Here is a 19046-nt window from a genome sequence, read left to right on the forward strand (position 1 = left end):
TTAGGAAGCAGGAGTCAGATTTTGTTCGATGTTTTTTGCGACTCCATTGCTTTATAGGGAGAGAAGCAATTTCTCAGATTGCTAGCATATGTTCCTTGGGAGGTCTTGAAAGTTGCCATATTCATTCTGCATTGATTAAATACTAATGGAAAATAAATACTAAAATAGTATTTCAAATTTAAATGGAAATTAAAATATACTGGGAAAATATTTAGAGGAGAATTAAAGGGCCTCAAAGTTTTTTGTAACTCTGAGTATCTTCAGGATATTTACATAAGAGGTCTGTATCGCCTTTGTGTGCAAGTATGCCTTATAAAATATGTGTGTAGAGATATTGCCTGGTGTACTGGCGGTTGCATGGAGGGGAAGAGTTACCTGGAAATATACACTTTTCTTGGGGAAATGGAAAGGAAGAGGGATAAGCAGCATGGCCGAGCGAAGGAAAATGGAGAGAGGTGTGAGATCCCGTGACGTTAGACAGAAGCGATCCTCTGCTGTGTATTGAGGTCATGATTAGTGATGTGGAAGATTATTATACTGCAAGACTAGTCAAAGTGAAGACACATACTAATGCTGATCTAGGTAAGAGGTGATGGGGAAGAGATAGGAGGGTGACGGGGGCAGCTTTTTGCTGTTGTGCGAGGATGCAGAGGCTTTTGGGTTGCACTGGCATTGATTTCCTCCCACATCCATTGGAGTGCCCCATGACTTACTCTTCTGGGTTCACACTGTATTATAAGCAGCATGTGGTCACAGCTTACTATGGAATAATAATTGTTAGCCAAGATGCTCTGTCATTTTAGAGATGTTTGTGTGCTTTTTGTGGGTTTGTAGTTTCACAGAATGGATTCTAGGTAGGGACAGTGGGAATCTCGTTCATCCGTTCATGCGCGTCACTAATTAGATGACGAGGCATTTGGCTACCTTAAGAGAGGTAGTTGTACGCTTATACAAGAGTGCCATACCCCTGCATTTCCAAATGGTGTTTTTAATGTCTGGATGCAAAATGAAAAGTTTTATATAATGATTCAAGCACTCTGGTTTGATTTCACTGGGTCAGGAGTTCATTAATAGTAAGCCACTTTTCCTCCAAGTTTTACTTTTCTTAGCAGTATCTACCCTCAGCAAGTTAATGTTTGAGTATGTATTGTTCTAAGGTAATGTTATTTACTATCATTATGTTTGGGATTTTTATTGTTGTAAGAATTGAGAAAAAGTAGCTCACTTGGGGTATTCACAAATTGGCAAGTAGGAACTCTGCACCATAGAGCATACACATCATTATTTTAGGCAGATTTCCTATATTTATCTAAAGGAAATCTAGTTCCTTTTTATGTAATTACTGATACTTTTTTTTATTCTAGAGAATAATATTCATTTGGCTATTCATATTTGGCTATATTCTCATACTTCATATCTCTGTTAATCCTTATTCTTGCATTTTATGTAATTTTAGAAATATATAGATGGTTGTCTACATCAGTGCAAAAGAAATATGCAAACCAAATAGTTTTTATTATTTAAAATAACATTTTTTAATCAATCTTTTGTTTTAGCTGAAATATGGTATTTTTTTTCCTTCAAACGGTAGATCCATGGCATCCGGAATGATCTTGATAAAGAAAGAGGGGATGCTCAAAAGAAAATTCGCAAACTGGAAGAGACTTTGAAGTAAGTGACTATGGAATAATTATTGAACCATGCCCGATTTTTTTTTTTAAGTCAGATTTATTTAATAAACTTATGCTTTGTCTGATCTAACTGCCTTCCTATAACTTGTCTGGGTTATCTTCCCATTGTAGAGCTGCATCTTCAGGGTTCTAGTCAGCCACAAAAATTTAAAAAGTAAAGCAAGGACCAAGCCACCCAAATTTGTTGACTTTCAAGTGGTGGGAATAAAACAGAATTGAAATTAGTGATGTCAGCTGCTCTTGCCCTGTCAAATAAATGAAACCAGCTTCAATTTAGAATGGATACATAGTAGGCCAATAATCCAAACTAAAGACTAGTTGCATTGGACTATTTTAAAGGAAGGGGTAAATTTGAAAGATGCATTTATTTAAATTATATTTTAACTTGATTTAGTATATGGTGTTTGTGATTATTTTTTTAATATCTGTAAATAGCAACTTTAATGTGGATTTTTCTTCTTTGATACCACACTTTTTTGGTGAATACTTATTTTTCAAATGTAGCTAAGGCTCGGAGAAATGGTCTGCAGCAAACAGAAGACACTTTTCATTAAGTAACTTAGAACAGCTTTTTTGCTGACCTTGTACATTAAAAAAACTAATCAGGATGCGACAAGTTTGATGTTTTCTGAGTGGGGGAGTGGTTTACATACAGCAAATGCACATATGACAAGATTGACTCTTGTTATGCTGCTTCCATTTTTGATTATGTAAAATACTATTTCCATATGTTTATCCAGTTTAAATTCAAAGTTGTGGAAATAATTTCTAGGAAAAACAGATTATTCTGAAACAAACCAGAAGTTATTTGCTAAAACTATTCAGTTAAATGTTACATTGTATCTTATCTAGGCTGATAGAGGCATTGTGAAGATACTTTCATTGAATAAAAGTCATGGGGTGAAGTCTGTATTCCTTTATTTCTGTAATCTCTTAGTCTCTATGCCAAATACCGATCTTAAATCACTACAGACATTAATAAAAACTCTAGCTTTTAATTTTTGAATTCTTTACACTATTATGTATAATTTTAGGGAGATTGAATTGTTATGAACTAAACTTAATCTTTTAGTATTTTAACGTCTGATTCATTGATAATGTAGTTGCATTAATTATCTTCCATGGCTTTCAAATAACATGTCAGTTTGCACTTACTTATGTTAATAAAATAAGGCTGACTTTTTATAGTCCACTGGCTGCTCCGAATTTATTCCCCATGTGGGTGCTCTCAGTGCAGAGTAAATATGGTAGTGCTCCACTTCAGGCAAGTATTTGTAAAGTGGGTTAGTGTGCCGTGGATTTTGAACTGACTTTTTAGTTAATAGCACTGTGCCGAGAAGCTCTGTAGATAGCTGAGGAGGTCCTCATTTATTTTGGATGTTCCCTAACTTTAATTAAGCTTAGGTTTAATGTTTGGGTTAGAGGTAAGGATTTAGAAGACTAAAGTTTCAGGAGCCCAGTTGACTGGTGGATGCCTCAGCGCCCACAAATTAAGATGATGTTGGCAGAGACCAGTCCCAACCTTATGCTTTGTGTGAGTGGGTCCTTTGGCCCAAACTGAGGATGGGTCAGCGTCTGGGATCCAAGAGCCCTAGAGACTGCATGACAGGTTAAAAGTAAGTCCAGACTATTTCCCCTACAGCAAGTGATTAATACCTATTCCCCATTTTCAAAGTCTTATATTATAAGCTACTTCCACTCATTCTGCAGAGTACTTTTCCCAGGTCGCTTCCATGTCCTGTGGCACTCTGCTTCTGTTATGCTTTTTTCATTATTATTTTTTTTTTTATTCAGAGTGTTGAAAATAGTGTGGCGATTTCTAATATTAAATGATGTCACACTCTACTAATTTAAAATGGAAAATATTTTCGTTTTGGAGAAGGCTTACTCTTTAATAATGAATCTATACTACTGGTCTTTTGGTTGTTTTATAGCAGTGATTTGGGATTAATTTTAAGATTAGTAATGGAATTAGTCATGCTAATAAGTAATTATTTTGTAATTGAGTAGAAATAAAAATTGGCTTTCATCCTTGTTTTTGTCTGGATGGAGACAGAAGTTGGCAGAATCATTGGGGTGGATTTGTGCTCCTAAAGATTAAAAACATTGTATGTACAGAAATATAGTGCCCTAGTCTCAGCCCAGCATACATTCTCCTGACCGGTTCTTTCCGATTTCAACTCAGGTGCAAAACCTCTGCAGCTTGCATCTGTACGTTTCTGATCACAGATGTGTCAGTGCATGTGAGTGTTAAGAACAAATTCACATGCCCATATAGAGGAACTGCTAATCCTGCAAGGCTGGAAAACCAGGCCGTTAATTTAGTACCAATGTTTCTGGACAAGATTAAGATTTTACATGTATATGTTTATATATGATATGCATGTAAGTAATACATAACAAGCAATAATATTTTTGTGTCAGAAATGGACGGCTTCCTTATGTCTTTTTTTCCCATTGCTGCAAAAATTAGTCTTTTTAACAGTCTCTTGCTATTAACATGAATCCTCAAGATCTAATGTTTTATGTGAAAATGTTTTATTTTTCTGTATTTCTTAGACTATTTGTGAAATCAAATTAAGTAACTACAAGCTAAGGCAGACACATAAACCTTTAGAACACAACCTTATCTTCCTTGAGATGGGTGAAAATGCAGTTCACCATCTTCAATAGAAATGATGCCTTGTGGAATTGCAGCTCAGAACCCAGTAGATGCATCAGTGATTTCTCATAAACTGCTTTGATCTGAATGCACTTTGATTCTGAAATGGCCACAGGATTATATCTTGAGTAGCTAGTCAGCTACAAACACATAGAAAGGAAGTGGCAGGCATTTTAGTGGGGTTTTTATTATTTTTTTTCCAGTGGTGTGACAGCAAAGAGTGCTATTGCAGTTTCAAACGTATCCACATAGATGCATAATGAAAGTGATTTGAGACGTTGTGTGAAATAGTAAAATCCACATTTCTAAAGGTATCTTTCACTTCAAATAAATAGTGTTGCCAGAGTTTTAATACCGAATATGGGTTACATAGTTTATGGAAGGGTTTTTTTTTCCTTCGGAAGTTTATGGTAGAAATCTCTGTCAAAAATAAATCTTTTGCAAAACAATTGCTCTAATACTCATGGCTATTGGTGGTGACTTGTAGATATAAATTTTATATTTAGTTTAGCAACACATGTCGTAGGCATTGCCTAATAGCAAAAGTGACTGTAGGAAGTGATCCAAGGATTTTTTCTAGAATGTCATTTAAACTGCATTTATATAATAACAAAGTATTCTTAAAAGCTTCTGTGTAATTACTTGGGGGGAAAGGTTGTTTCTCTAATCCCTTTAGTTTGGTTGCATAAAATATGTCATGAGAGTGGGTTACAAATAGGCTAAATCTCTGTGGTTCTTATCTCTTTTATTTTAAGTAGAGGAATAGGAAATAAAAAGGTATAGTTATAGTACAATTTGTCACACTACAGACTGAGTTGTATTCAACAGAAAAAAATTAAGAAAAAAATCTGTGTAAGTTTGTTGCTGAAGATATTACATGGAAGAGGAAGAAAGGGTCTTGCTGACTTTATACAACACTTATCCAGAGTAGCTCTCAACATGATCTGTTGTGTCTTGCTCTGTGAAATTTGGACATCTATTTATTAAAAATATTTATTTTGCCTCTGCTAATATTTTAATATCTAATTATTTCATAATTTTAATTTACTAGGCTGTAGGGAAATATTTCCCATTTTATTGAAGACTTGAAATATAGAAGCTTAGAGACTTGTGGCATTTAGGGAACTGGAAACAGGCATGGCCTTGATGTCATTTAAAAATGAGGCTGGGACATGTGTGTTAAAGCCTCTTTGACTGTTTTTACTCTTATTTCTATTTCAGTGATCATTTCTGAAGCAGCTTTACTTATCTGATCTGCACTTGAGTAATGTTCCCAACCATAATATTGCAGGTGGAGGATTTATGCACTTTTCTAAAGACCTGACATGGAGGTTTAAAGACCTCTCTTCCACAATAAATATTTGTGTCTTAAAAATGTTGAAGTATTTAAGCTCCTTTCAGTTTGGACGTGTTCTGCACATTCTCTGGCTGTGAAGACTCTTGCTGTGTCTATTAAGTAGCAGGTTTTAGTAAGCATCTGTCCCAATTACTAAACAAAAGCTCTAAAGTTGTATCTAACTTGTTTTCGTAAAACGAAGCAAGCATTCTGAGCTGTTAATGCTTTAATCAGTTTGATGTGTCGGTCACAAATATTAAATTATCTTTCTCTTCAACAGAAGGTGGACTAAATAATGACCTCGGTTGATATTAGCCCTCTCACTATAGAATTCTTTGAAGACGTATTGAAGGTACTATTTAAAAAAAAAAAAACCAAAACAAAACAAACAAAACATTTCCTTTTTCACTGTTTCTTTTGGTTCCAAAATAGCACTGTAAACTACAGACAACAGTCTTCCTAGTCATTGCAAAAATTTCAGAAATAATTATAGTAGCAATTTCATGAAACACCAGTGAGAGTGCATGTTCAATAAGGACCTTGGAGATAACTGTATATTACGTTCACAATTGAAATATTCAGGATTTCATGTTAGCAGGCTAGTCATAGCAATGGTCCTGAAGGCTTCCCGTAGAAGTATCCCAGTTCTGTGCCAGGTGTTACTTGCAGCCAGCAGAAGTGCATACGGTCTAAGGCTGGCCTCATTTATTTGCTGATAAACAGAGAAACTTAGAGCATTGTTGCTTAAAATCAGAGGTAAAAATCTCTTTTACGATCCAAAGAAAGAGCAGGATAGCCATGTGCATTATTAGTATTTATATACTCCATTAGTGTACGAGGTATAACTGCCAGCTTGACAGACATCAAGGAGGATATCAGGTGTACAGGAGGAAACATTTGTTTTACAACGTTTAGTTTGAAGTTCATTTATATGTTATTAGAATCACACAATCATTTAGGTTGGAAAAGACCCTTAAGATTGAGTCCAACTGTAAACCGTAAAATATATTATCAGTAATAATATGTAAAAAACTAAAGATGAAACAGTAAATAAGGGAGGATTTGATTGTATGAGTAAAATAAATCCTTACAGGTTTTTTGAAGTGTGAATGCAGCATATGTTTAGACCACCTCAGTTGTAATGTGGTTTGGTTTTTGCCACTTCCATTCTGGAGTCCATAACAGCTTTATGACTGCATAGATGTATAAAGTTTGTCTGTCTTGAGATGGAGGTTTTTGGACTACATTATAAACACACAAGTTGAGGCTGTCATCTGCCACCTGCATGGAAGTGCAGAGCACCTTGCTGCTGCTGGTTTCTCAGGATGATGGTTGCGATGGTTCTCCCCTATTGGAAATAATTATGGGATCTGATGTAATACTTTTTGGTTTGCATGTCTCGTACACAAATTAGTATTTCATTATGCTACTGAAATATAGCTTTTCCAAGTTCTTACTCTTCTGTTCTGTAGTGTGATTGAAGGAAACAATCTTTAAAAAGTCACTTTAGGAGAAGTGAAATGAACTGTTGCCTCTACAGGTGTAGACATTGTAATTAAACATGAAAGTGTCAAGGAATGCATGCATGCTATCTACAGTTAAATGCTTCGTAATGTTCTTCCTCTTGTCTTTGCCTTTTTTTTTTTTAAACCTGCCTATGGAGCCAAATCTCAGCATTTTGCAAGTGGTGATGATACAGAGCAAATGTTTAGCAGCTGGTTTATTGAAAGTCACTTAATAAAATTGTTTGTTTACATAAGAAACTAGCAACACCTCTTTTCTCCGTTGCTTCTCTACCCCTCATCTGAACTTGTTTAAAACTCTTCTGGGGAAGAAAGAGGGGCTGAACTTCCCAGAAACCAGCAAAGCCGCTCCTATCTATTAGCAGATTTGTATTTTTACAAGAGTTTCTAAAGCGCACACATACAGTTCTCACAGTATCTTGTGATTTGGTTTAGATGGCAGACCAAAACATGGCAAAGTCTTTTCAACCAAAGGCATGGTGTGAAGGTGGTGCATGTAGATGTTAAAGAAAATACAGAAATAAAAGTAATTGCCTTTCTTTTCCTGTATATACTTGTGTACATGCACATATTCTCTCTGGGAATCCTTGACATGAGAATCAAGGGAAAGTTGATTTCTTTTTGGGGCTGGTGCCGTGGAGTTTCCTCACTGTAGACTTAAAAAAACCCTTATTTTGTTGCTTTTTGTTATTCCCAATATGATAGCTGTGTCAATCCTTTATACCTCCACATATTGATGCTGGACTCTACTGTTTCTCGGGACTTTGTCAAGTGTAGTTCACTGATACTAATGTATATTTTAAATTTCAATTCTTGTCTGTAGTACAGTTATTACTACTACAAGGTTTTGTTTCGTAGAAAGTATCTGATAAAAAAGCATTTGCACTTGTGTTCACTAAAAGAAGTTGGAAAAATGCTGTTTTGGGAGAGAAGGAACATTTTTTCATACCAGTTACTCTTCTTGAGATCTTAGTAATTTCTTTATTCAAAGGGTTTCTACTTATTATCTCCTAGTATGGTTTGCCAGTCATTTGGTTGTTCCCTTCTGAATCATTTGTTCCCTGCCTGACATTATTACAAGATATATGGAGCAATGGAGCTGGAGCTCTTCTCAGGCTTGTCCTGAGGTTTTGAACTTAGTGCTGATACCTGCAAAGCCTTAGGAGAATGGCTTTTATATCGCACTTACTCAAAAGCAGAAGCTAGTGTCAGTACATTCTGCAAGAAGAAATCTAATTATAATTATTCTGCAACTTCAGCCTGAGTCCCTGGCAAAAGGGATGCCTGGATTGCAGCTACGTGGAGGTTCAGGGCGTTCCCATCTCATTTTTACATCCACAGGGCTTCAGTCTGGTTTGGACTCTGGTGCAGTGGAATGATTTGAGTTTACATGGGCCTGTTGTCATGCTGCCCTGATTTTTTCGTTTGTTTTTTTTCTGAGACTCCTTGCCTGCCTCCAGCAGGCGTTCTGCCGGCTGTTTCCTACAGTTCCCCTGTGTTGGTGAAACGGGGACAAGACAAAAATGGGAACAGAGCAAGATGGTCCCTTGCAGAATCTCTGTTCTACTTTTTCCTACAGCGATGGCTGTGTAATGACTCATTTTTTCATTGTATGGTTTTCTTTGATACACAAAGAGAAGGCCCAGATTTCTTTGGTCTGAAAGGCGCTTTTTGCTTTGTTCAGAATATGTAAAAATGTATCAAATTTTAGCACCAGAAGTTTTGTGTAAGGGTCTTTTAGTCTTTGAGATTACTAATCTCTTGCAAAATACCCATGGTGTTTATATAATTTTTCTTTTCTCTGTATTATCGTAAAAGGGACAGTGTAAAATAAATGAGGGTACATAAATTTGACAGAAATGAATGGTATACATAATGCTTCTGAGCTCATAGAGGGAAACAGATGAAGGCAAGGATAAATTAAAAACGTGAAAATAGATGGCAGGAGGAGATAGAATAAATAGCAGTGAATAAATTTCATTTTGTTTTGCAGGTTATAGTTGCATAATTTTGCATTTACTGTTATGTTGTATCCCAATATTTTAAAAAAGTTAAATTTGGACTTTCAATATATACAGGAATTGTGTTTTTAAAAACCTGTGAGTTAGAGTGGATTTTGAGAATTTAATGATACCAAACCCTTTGAGAACTTATTTTTAAACAGCTTCTTCAGAATGCTATTGTATGGATTGTATTGTATGGACTTCCTGTAGTGGTGGATGTCATAAATGCCAGTGCACATAGAAAAATACAACTGCATGATAATCATCAATACGATCATAAATAAATAAATGGAGTGATAGCTTTAACCGCAAGTTGATTTTTTTTTTCTCCTTTCTTGCTCCTCAAAGTTGAATCCAGATTCTGAATAATTACTTGTTGTTGTTAATATTTTTGGGATGATTGCCTAAGTGTAGCTGTTTTTCCTCTAGTTAATTCCGTTTTTCCTTGAAAATGAAGTATTTGTGTGTGGAGGAATGCTTGTAGGAATGGAAAAGCTATTACTATTTAAAGCCGGAAATAATTAAAGAAATATGAGACGGCATTGTCTTTAATTCCAAATGTTGCAATAAAGAACATTTTTAAGAGTTTATACTCATGTTCATTGTGTTCATCATTCTCTTCTATTAAAATGTTTAGTGTTGTCTTGTTGCAACAGTTGCGATATGATGAAAAAAGCAAACTTTGATTTAAAACCAGTGTTAATGTTAAGTGGCTGAAGAGTTTGGATATAATTTTACTCTTTAGAACAGGGCTGTGTGTTTTTTGGTGGTTTTTTTTTTTTCCTCCTCTAAGAATCAGTGGAAAAACAGCCAGCTGTTCTCCACTTGGTGCTCTGTTTGAGCATCTGAAACCTTTTAGAGCAAAACCAGTCAAAGTTTCCAGCGTATTGTAAACATTCCTGGAGCCCTAGTGAACATGCTGACATAACCCTCGCTCTAGGGCGCACAATGTAAAGTATGAACAGAGGACAAAAAAATGTGGTAGCTTTATTTAATAGTCTCACTTAAAAGAAAAAATAAAGTGTTCTATTAACTATTTACAGCCTTTCATTTTCTTTCACCAGTTTCTCTGGAGACCTACTGGCAATAATGAAATATGTATTTAAAGGAAAGCTCCAGTTGTACAAAAAAAGTAACAGTTGGTTTTTTACTCCTTGTCTATGGGACTGTTATGTCCCTCAAGATGGTTATAGAGATATCATATGACATACTTTTAATGGTATCAACTATGAAAATCCTTCAATATAATACAAAGCTGTATGAAATGAAACGTATTGCCTTGTGAGATGAAGAGCATCAGTGTATCATGCTATAGCACTTAGGTTAACTGCTGTAAATTGCTATTCTAATAATTAATGTAATTAAGGGCTATAGATTTTGACCTTACATTTTAAATGAATATAAAAGTAGTTAACACAAATGTCAGAATTGTTCCCTTATTATTCAGAAAGGCTTCCTTTTCACATTAGTGTATCTTTTAGATTCAGTGCAGTATATTTCAAGACTATATAGTGCCCAAAACATTGTTGAAATGTGAAGAGCCTTCAGTTGGCTAAAGAAAGTCTTACAGATGATTGAAGTCAATTACTGATTTTTTAATAAGTATGAAATGTTTCAGGCTGTCACCTTTTTTGGGTCATTTAAAAATTGTCTACGAAAATAGTACAAGGAATGACTTTGTTCCTTTTGTTGTTGTTGCTAGATGACTATGATTGCTAGACTTCAGTTACACATGGTAATCTTAAGTTTACTTCTACTTTTTACACACTTAGTACAACTTCCCTCGAGCTTCATCAAGAACACAACTGACCTTCATTGAGGAAATAAAGTTAATATTTCAAACGGTACTTTTATTGAAAAAAAGAATGTGAAAATCCATGTCCACCATACCAGCCTCTTAGAAGAAACTGATGAGCTTAGTAGATACTCATTGTTCCTCAGTATTGAGTTACTATATTGTCCATTACAACATGGATGGTATTATTCTGAATCCTAAACTGTAATAGTACAATTATTTTAGCCATAAAAATAGTTACCTTAGATATGTGGAACGACAGACTGAATACTGTATTCTTGTACCTCCTTGTACAGGCGAGTGATATGCTTGCTTTTTGGATTCTTAACTTATTCAAAACTGGTGTTTGGTGGTGTAGCTGTGATTGTCTAAGGGAAGAAGAGAAACAGGATTGGTGGGAAATAATTTATTATATTAAAGGCTTTTTGACCCAGGGTGTTTTTATCAGCATCTCTTTGAACCTGGCATGCTTTAAGCTGAAGTAATTAGTTCGATATTTCATTTAGAATTCCGTATTGGAAAAATGGAGACAGGCTTAATACTGTTATTTCATCCTCGTTGTCTTTGATTTGCCAACCACTGTTGGCTCTGTCACTCATAACACATCTTGGGCTGTTCTTTGTTAGTGTGAAGTAATTCTTCTTGCCTGGCTCTCCTCCTCTGCTCAGTGATCACTCCTATAGTTTGTCCTTCAGATGGTTTATTTTATTTGCCCTCCAGCTTTCTGCACCACAGCACTGTTCTCTGATACCTATCTTTTCCTTCGTTGCACCTCTTCTCTGGGTATCTCATGAATCTATTTACTATCTGTGCTGCTGACTTTCTGGTCCACCTTTTAATTACAGTCTTGTCTCCTTTTTATCTAAGGCATTATCTACACCTGTCTCTAATTCTCCCCTCCATGTTCTCCTTGTTGATGTTTAGCTGTCATCTCAGCATGTAAAAGCCATGACTATTAATCTCTGTTCTAATTCTCCTTTCTTGATAACTGAGCCTCTGTGGCCTTTCATATATGTGGTGTATCTAAATCTTGGAGGCAGTTTCTGCAGTGTTGAGCAAAATTATAATATTTTCCTTTCCAGCCACATTTACAACACTTGCCCAGCCTTTTAATCCACATCTCATTCATCATTTTGCAGTTGCTGGTTTTATTCTGTTTGCATAGCACCTAGCACAACAGTATCCTGTCATTATTATAATGAGAAATAGTTATGATAATTATTAGTGTGTTTAACCAATGTCTAGTTAATTTGTGAGCCATTAATTTTGAATGTAATGCATTATTCTTATTTCACAGAAGTGTGATATATGCACATGGAATATTATTTACTCTAAATTCATTAGTGGCTTTAAGTAGTGGTTTAGATTGTTAATGTTATCTCATGATTTATTTAAAACGTAAGTATATAGTATAAAATAGTAATTGTATTGTAAATATCATTCATTGTTATAGCTTACTTGAAGGAATGCAGACCAGCTTTTTGATGTTAACATCCCAAATTATGCAAACTGTAAACAATTTATAAGTGGATTCGTGCTTTTTCTCATTAAGACAAGCTCATCTTATACTTAAAATCAGGGAACAAAAGATAAAATTGTTCTCTACTTTACATTTTTGGCTTTATTTCTTTGAAATGATGAAACAAGTTAGAATGCTTTCTAACAACTTCGAAATATTAAAGTGCCCAGGGACAGGATAGGGATGATGTTTTGAAGGCAATAAATATTTCAGCTTCACATTTCAGTCTTTCTTCTTCGTTCCTTTGATCTGGCTTTGGTTTAGTTATCATTCCGCTTGAATGACTTCACACTGTCTTTCTTCCTCTCCACACCAAAAAGAAGTGTTCTGCACATATTCCATATGTTTGGGCCCTCGCGTAGTAGGAGAGGCCTCGTTGTTCCTCATCATTTGCTGGTAGTAACTGCCTCGGCAGTGAGATACTCCAGCCACAGCTAAGATGGGTGCGTTTAGGCCCAATATGCAATTTACACAGAAAGCTGTTACTTAACTGTCACTGTTTGTTAAAAATAGTAGAGCAGGAGAAGTAAAATTGGTTTTGTGTATTTTAGAGAATTGTTACTACTACTGAAGCATTTTTCTGTAACAATAAACTAAACCAGTTAGCCCTTCTTCCTACAAATATATGGTACTTCAGGCCTTCATACATTATTCACGTAGTTGAAATAGTCTGCATTCTAGAAGCTAAAGTAGAGGGGCTGTTGCGGGGAGTGGTTTCTGGTGGTTATCGCACCCAGCTAAAAAGTGCTGTCGTGGAGCTTGCGTTTGGCTATAAATCAATAAACTGCTGCTTTCGTGTGGAGTCCTGCCAGTGTCCGGGCACCTCCGCCTAAGAGTCTCTCTGAGAGCGGGAGCAGGATCATGGGGTCACTTATATAAGGTTTTGTATACGCAAGTATAGGTGTCCGTATACTGGGCGGGTACTTGTGTCTGTAGCTTATACACAAAGGATAGGAGGGTAAATTTCCTAGCTTTTGCTTTTGCATGGGCAGATCATACATGTTTCGATGACGGTTATGTTTTTAGCTGCTCAGTATGCTGTGTATTGTCTAGCGAATTGTCTTCTCCTTTGGGAACATGTGTTTATATAGGGTTTTTTTAAATCTAAATGGGCTATATAAATGGTGATAACAGATTTTGTTTCAACACAGTTTAGTAAAAGAGTTAAATTTTTATTTCTTGTGTCAACAAGTTAAAAGGAAAGCTGTTTAGAAACAAACCCAGCAATATCCTTCTTCAGCTGCCATCCTGCAAGTGAATAGTTTGCAGTTTGGTGGGTAGTGAAGCAATTTTCCCTCATAAGTATCAATTTTTGGAGAGGAGAGGAAGGAATGGGCAAAGACTTGTCTAAGTACAGCAAATCTAAATACATAGGGTCAGTGCATATGTGTAATGCGGGATCATCAGGGTAATCAGCAGGAGAGCCTGGTCTTTCGGAGTAGATCACCATTGGAAGATCTCGGCTTCATCATTGGGACTGAAGGCTCAGCCATTCCTCTGCTTTTCCGTGCCTCAGACTTACAGAGCCAGATTCATCTTTATCTACAGCAATAAACCCAGCGTCCTACTAACCTGCGATAGAGAAGAGATGAAGCCTTGTGGAGCTCTCTCTTGTGGAGTCCATCAGAATCTAAGTTTCAGAAGCTTATTCAGTGGCAAAATGTATCCTTATTGTAGAAATTCCTTGCTCTGCTTTTGCGCTCCACTGAACTCGGGGAACCACGGTCTGTTTGGACACGAGTGGGTTTTCACTGCTGCCAGCAGTATTTGAAAACCTGGTAAAGAATTTGCATGTCCATTGGTTAAAGCCTGGTATAATTTTTATGAGAAAACATCAGGATTTTCCCAATCTAGTTATTTTTCATATCACTGAAAAGCTTTCTGAGCTATGCACAGGGTGCTTGTGTGCGGATTTGCTAATGGTATGTGAAACTCACTGTCCACAGAAGTTGTCCACATGTAGCTCCTGGAGGTACACGTTTTGTACATCTGTGTGGTTACATGCAGTCTAAAATGTTTTAATTTGTGGAAGAGGCTGTGAGCGAGACAGGTGCATCTCCTGTTCTTGTTTGCTGTTGGTCAGCCCTTGCTTTTGTACAGGGAATGGTGAGAACCCTGTGAGTGACGATGCTGGGTTATACCACGTTTGCTGGGACATCTTGAGTTTGTTTAACCTCTCGTGTAAATCACTGGGTTGCCCTGTGTTTCATTAACTTGACTTGCAATGCTGTAATGTCTTACTGTGTTTAATTGTTACCTCTTGGAAGACGTTTTATGAAGCAAGGAAAATATTTATGATTAAGCATGAAGAAGTAGTATGTAAGATGTTTGTATTTTCCATTTATCAGTACACTTCAGAGTGCTGTTTTCAGGAATTGCAATTCTGGACTTCATAGTCAACTTCCACTGAGATGGCTTGTGCTGTGTAAGATTGCTAATTCTGTTGCCATATCCTTTATATACTGAAACAAGAGGAATTTGCTGCTTTTTAAATGGGGGCCAAAGAGTAAATTCACCCTATTTTTATATTCGAGCCAGCTCAACTTTAGTGGATTGAAGTGATGTAATTGTATTGTATTCGGCCCCACAACTAGTCCGACTGGGAAAAAAAAAAAAAAAAATCTTCAAAGTGAATATTTTAGTGCTTCATGCAAGGCACATTGCTCAGTGTCTTGGGAAAAAAGAAGTAAAGCTTTTCTTATATTTGTGAGCTGTGGTCCATTGTTGTACATGTTTTCTAAGCTTCTGTACAAGTCTTAACTGCACAAAAAGTAGAGAGAGCTAGCTCCCACATCCTTAAAAAATGCAGTTTTATTCCTGGTTGTAATGAGATGTTGCATCTATTCATGGGATTAAGTCCTTAAAAGAAAGGAAGGTGCATAAAACCAGATTCCTAAAAGTTTACATCATAATATTTCAGAATAAAAATATATACCTCAGGAAGATGATGTATAAATTTGGAGGCTCACTAAGAGTGCTAGGACTGGCATCTTGTCCTTTTATGATTGGTTTTGTTGCATTTCCATCTGACTGGACCAAAAATGTTGTTCCGACATCTCTTGACACTTATCAGTGCGTATATGTTTGAATAAGCTTCGGTTTTTGGTTTTGTCTCCAGTGTGGAGTGGAAGTATTGGATGTGTTTTGCGGGGAGAGAGATTTGTTACCCAGTGCCCCTAACTGAATTAAGGATCTTTGGGGGGGGGGAGAAGTTGAGGTTTTCCCCTCTTGGTGTTTCCTCCAAGGTAACACAGGTGGATAGTGCTCCGCTGGTGAACCGTGCTGCTGCCTGGCTCCCATCTTCTCTTTCAGGGTGTTGAGCCCTACGTAGGGCTCGGAGGATAGTTCAGCCTCTTAACTCCTGGTAGATTTTGTTGTGGCAGAGGGGAATGATGTGCTCATGGTAATTCAGTATCAAACAGCTATTAACGTAAAAATTTCTATATTCAGCAGCTCCCTAGTTCATGGGTTTCAGGGGCATAATTGAGCCAAATGCCTTTGCAGCTAGAGCCGATGCATAACTAACTCATCAGACGGTTCATATCATTTTCAGCTCTGGAGGCATCACCGGTGTGCCCATTCTGAGAATGTCTCAGGATTTTTGTACTTGCAGATCTTTTGGATCCTCTGTAGTAGAAATTTAAATCCTGAATGTTCTTTTTGCCGGTTGAATTTAGACAGGGAAAAAACTTTGATTTTTTTGGGTTTTTACTTTTTTTTCTGTGTAATTTTTATTGTCTTGTAAGTGAATGGAGAATATGGTGAGTTAAATTGATATGCAGATATGCTTCCCCCACAAAGGTCTTTAGAAAATGGAATTATTGTCACAGTAGAAATAAAGCGTATCTGCGTAGGGGTAGCTCTCTAGCAAATTTGAAGAAAATTTGCACACGCTCTTCTATGAACACAAAACCAAAACCACTAAACAATTATCACCAAAAATGTGATACAGGATTTTGTTCTGTTTTGCTTCAGTTTCTGCTGGGTAAGAAAGGTATTTTCCTTTTTCTGTAAGGAAAACAGCAGTCTCCTTATGTCTCAATTATTCATCAGCTGTGAGTAAGGTACCAAAAGCAAATATTTATTAAAAAAAATATGCATAATGAAAGAACTATAAAAGTAAACAGTAATATACTTATTCAGGGCTTGTGGCATTTCTTTGATCTCCTTGCTAATGGAGTTACCCTGCTCTCCTGCACTGCAAACGGACACTTTGTGAAGATGTAGGATTATGTTCTTTGTCCCATTGTCAAAGTTTGGTATGAAAACCACAGCAGAGGATGTGAATACTGTAACTTTGGGATCGGCAGCTTCCGGACCTTTATAAAAGGCTCGCTCAGTGCTGTAATAGCTACTTCAGTGCTGGCAAGGTGACAGACTAGATGAATTAGCTGGTCTTTTCCGTCTCTTATGTGTCAGGTTCTTTGTTTTATATGGAAATAATTTCTGTCAAAATGGGAAATTTATCATGAGGTACTTCCTCTGCCTGTAAAATGAAAATGTCAACCACAGGTCTGTTTGAATGTGTCTTCTGTTACAAACCACTGGTGGAGCCAGCTTTGTCCATTGACACCACCATCGTGTTCCCCCGTGTTTTAACACAAAGTCAGGCAGCTCCGCTGACCTGCGATAGTAGAAACGTCTGATAGAAAGTTAATAATGCTGCCTGATTGTTGTCTAGGTGAGGAATCACATCAAAATTTCTTAAATATTTACAGGTTATCAGAATTTTTGTGTGTGTTGTGTCAGTATGGTGGATGTGTCTATTTTTTAGATATGTATGTGTGTGTGTGTATATGTGCACATACATAGAATGTTATACATGCATTACTATTGATACACTATGATGTCTTAAGAAACCCAAACCGATTTCTGTGTATATATCGATGGTAATATGTCAAATAGTACAGGCTGTTAATATGAAATATCTTTGCATAAAGATTTAACATCTGTCATTACTGTAAAGGCTGAATAGATAATACAGCATTATGGGTTTCTAATAGATTAAGAAGGTACCATATGTCACGCATTACCCTGCTTTGCATTTTGATATATGTCAAGCAGTGAATAATCCTGCATCTTGTCTGAGCAAAGATGGCACTGGGATAATTTTTTTGTTTGTTTTTAATGGGAGAAGATGATCATGTTAAAAGGATTTCATTTAAATATTGTGGGGGCAATAGGCTTTTAAAGGCAAGATTAAAAAAGGGGATTTATACTGTGGGTAGTAAACCATTCAAGTCAACGCGATCTTTGAAGATGGAGGTATTGTCGTAAGCTGTGAATGCTCTGTTTAGGTGTGCGAAATTCAATAAGAGAAAGCGAAAATAACTCTAGCCTTCTATTCCCTTCTTCAAAGTATTGCTAAGGGAAGTTTGGCAGAAGCTGGGACAGGAAATTGAAATCTGAATACTATTTTAAACTGATGGGGTTAAAGGCCTCTCTTTTACGCTAGCACACTTGTTCTTTTATTTGATACTTGAACTCTGAAAATTTTCTGTGACTTTCTAGGGAGAAGGAGGAGCAGCTGACTCGGGTGGCAGAGGTACAGAGGCTGCAGGCCCAGCAGGCAGATGCTGCCCTGGAGGAGTTTAAGCGGCAGGTGGAGCTGAACTCGGAAAAAGTCTATGCTGAAATGAAACAGCAGGTGAGGAGGTCACAATGCCAGCCTTTCTGAAACTCTCTCTCAGTAGGATAGCGTATTCTGATCTTACAATGCCAGAAACATGCTTCACTTGAGAGTGCTACATCAAAATCTTTCACAATGTAGTGTCTTTGCTAGCAAGTCAAAAAGGGATGTTAGCAGTTGTTTCATCTTTCTAACAAAGCCAGAATTGTCATTGTATAAAGATATCTGTGGTTACGATACTGATTAGGGATTTTTCAGGAGTGAGAGTATAAAGTGTTAGTTTATACACCCCTATGGAACAACGTTTGTAATTTTCCACTTAAATGTGTGTCCCTTCCTACTCTTTCGGAACGACTCTGTCTCCTGTTAATGAGGTCTTGTAATCAGTTTGAGCCTAAACAGGGGCAGAGCCATTGTAGCTGCTGGCAGTTGTGTGCAGAGGACAGAAAAATCTGGTTTTCTGTCCCTGAAAATTAGTAGCAGGAATTTATGTAAGATTTTAGCGTCTCAAATTCCTTATGGAGCAAACAATGGTTAAACCGTTGTCCCTGGGATTTTACAAATGCTGCATGATGAGTGAAATAAGGAACAGGCGACAGGTGATCAAAAAGAAGGGGAGAGAAGGGAGTATTGCCTTTACTTGCTCATGTGGTTGAAATCGCTACGTTATTTCAAGCTTGTAATTCTTCCTGACCATAATACTCAGTTTTCCAACCACACCTATCATAACCAAATCTTGCTGTTGACAGTAGGATGCTGCAATCTGATACTGTAATGGATTTCGAAGGATGCCGGCTTATAATTTAACAAATTCTCTTTTTGTTGTTCTCGCAAAGTTGTTTTTTTCCTAAAGTCCTCAACAAAAGTGAGAAATTAAGTAAGGCATTG

General features: G+C 36.7%; 1 protein-coding gene across 2 annotated transcripts in view; it reads left to right on the top strand.

Annotated features, from left to right (window-relative positions):
- Positions 1 to 19046, top strand: part of CEP112 (centrosomal protein 112) — a 173716-nt gene that overhangs the window by 48630 nt on the left and 106040 nt on the right. For both annotated transcript variants that reach the window (XM_059828064.1, XM_059828063.1), the window contains exons 17-18: positions 1592 to 1671; positions 18041 to 18176. In XM_059828064.1, coding sequence (XP_059684047.1) covers positions 1592 to 1671; positions 18041 to 18176 — 216 coding nt within the window. The remainder of the gene's footprint in view (positions 1 to 1591; positions 1672 to 18040; positions 18177 to 19046) is intronic.

Source organism: Gavia stellata, chromosome 22 (assembly GCF_030936135.1).
Source record: "Gavia stellata isolate bGavSte3 chromosome 22, bGavSte3.hap2, whole genome shotgun sequence".
NCBI classification, from domain to species: domain Eukaryota; kingdom Metazoa; phylum Chordata; class Aves; order Gaviiformes; family Gaviidae; genus Gavia; species Gavia stellata.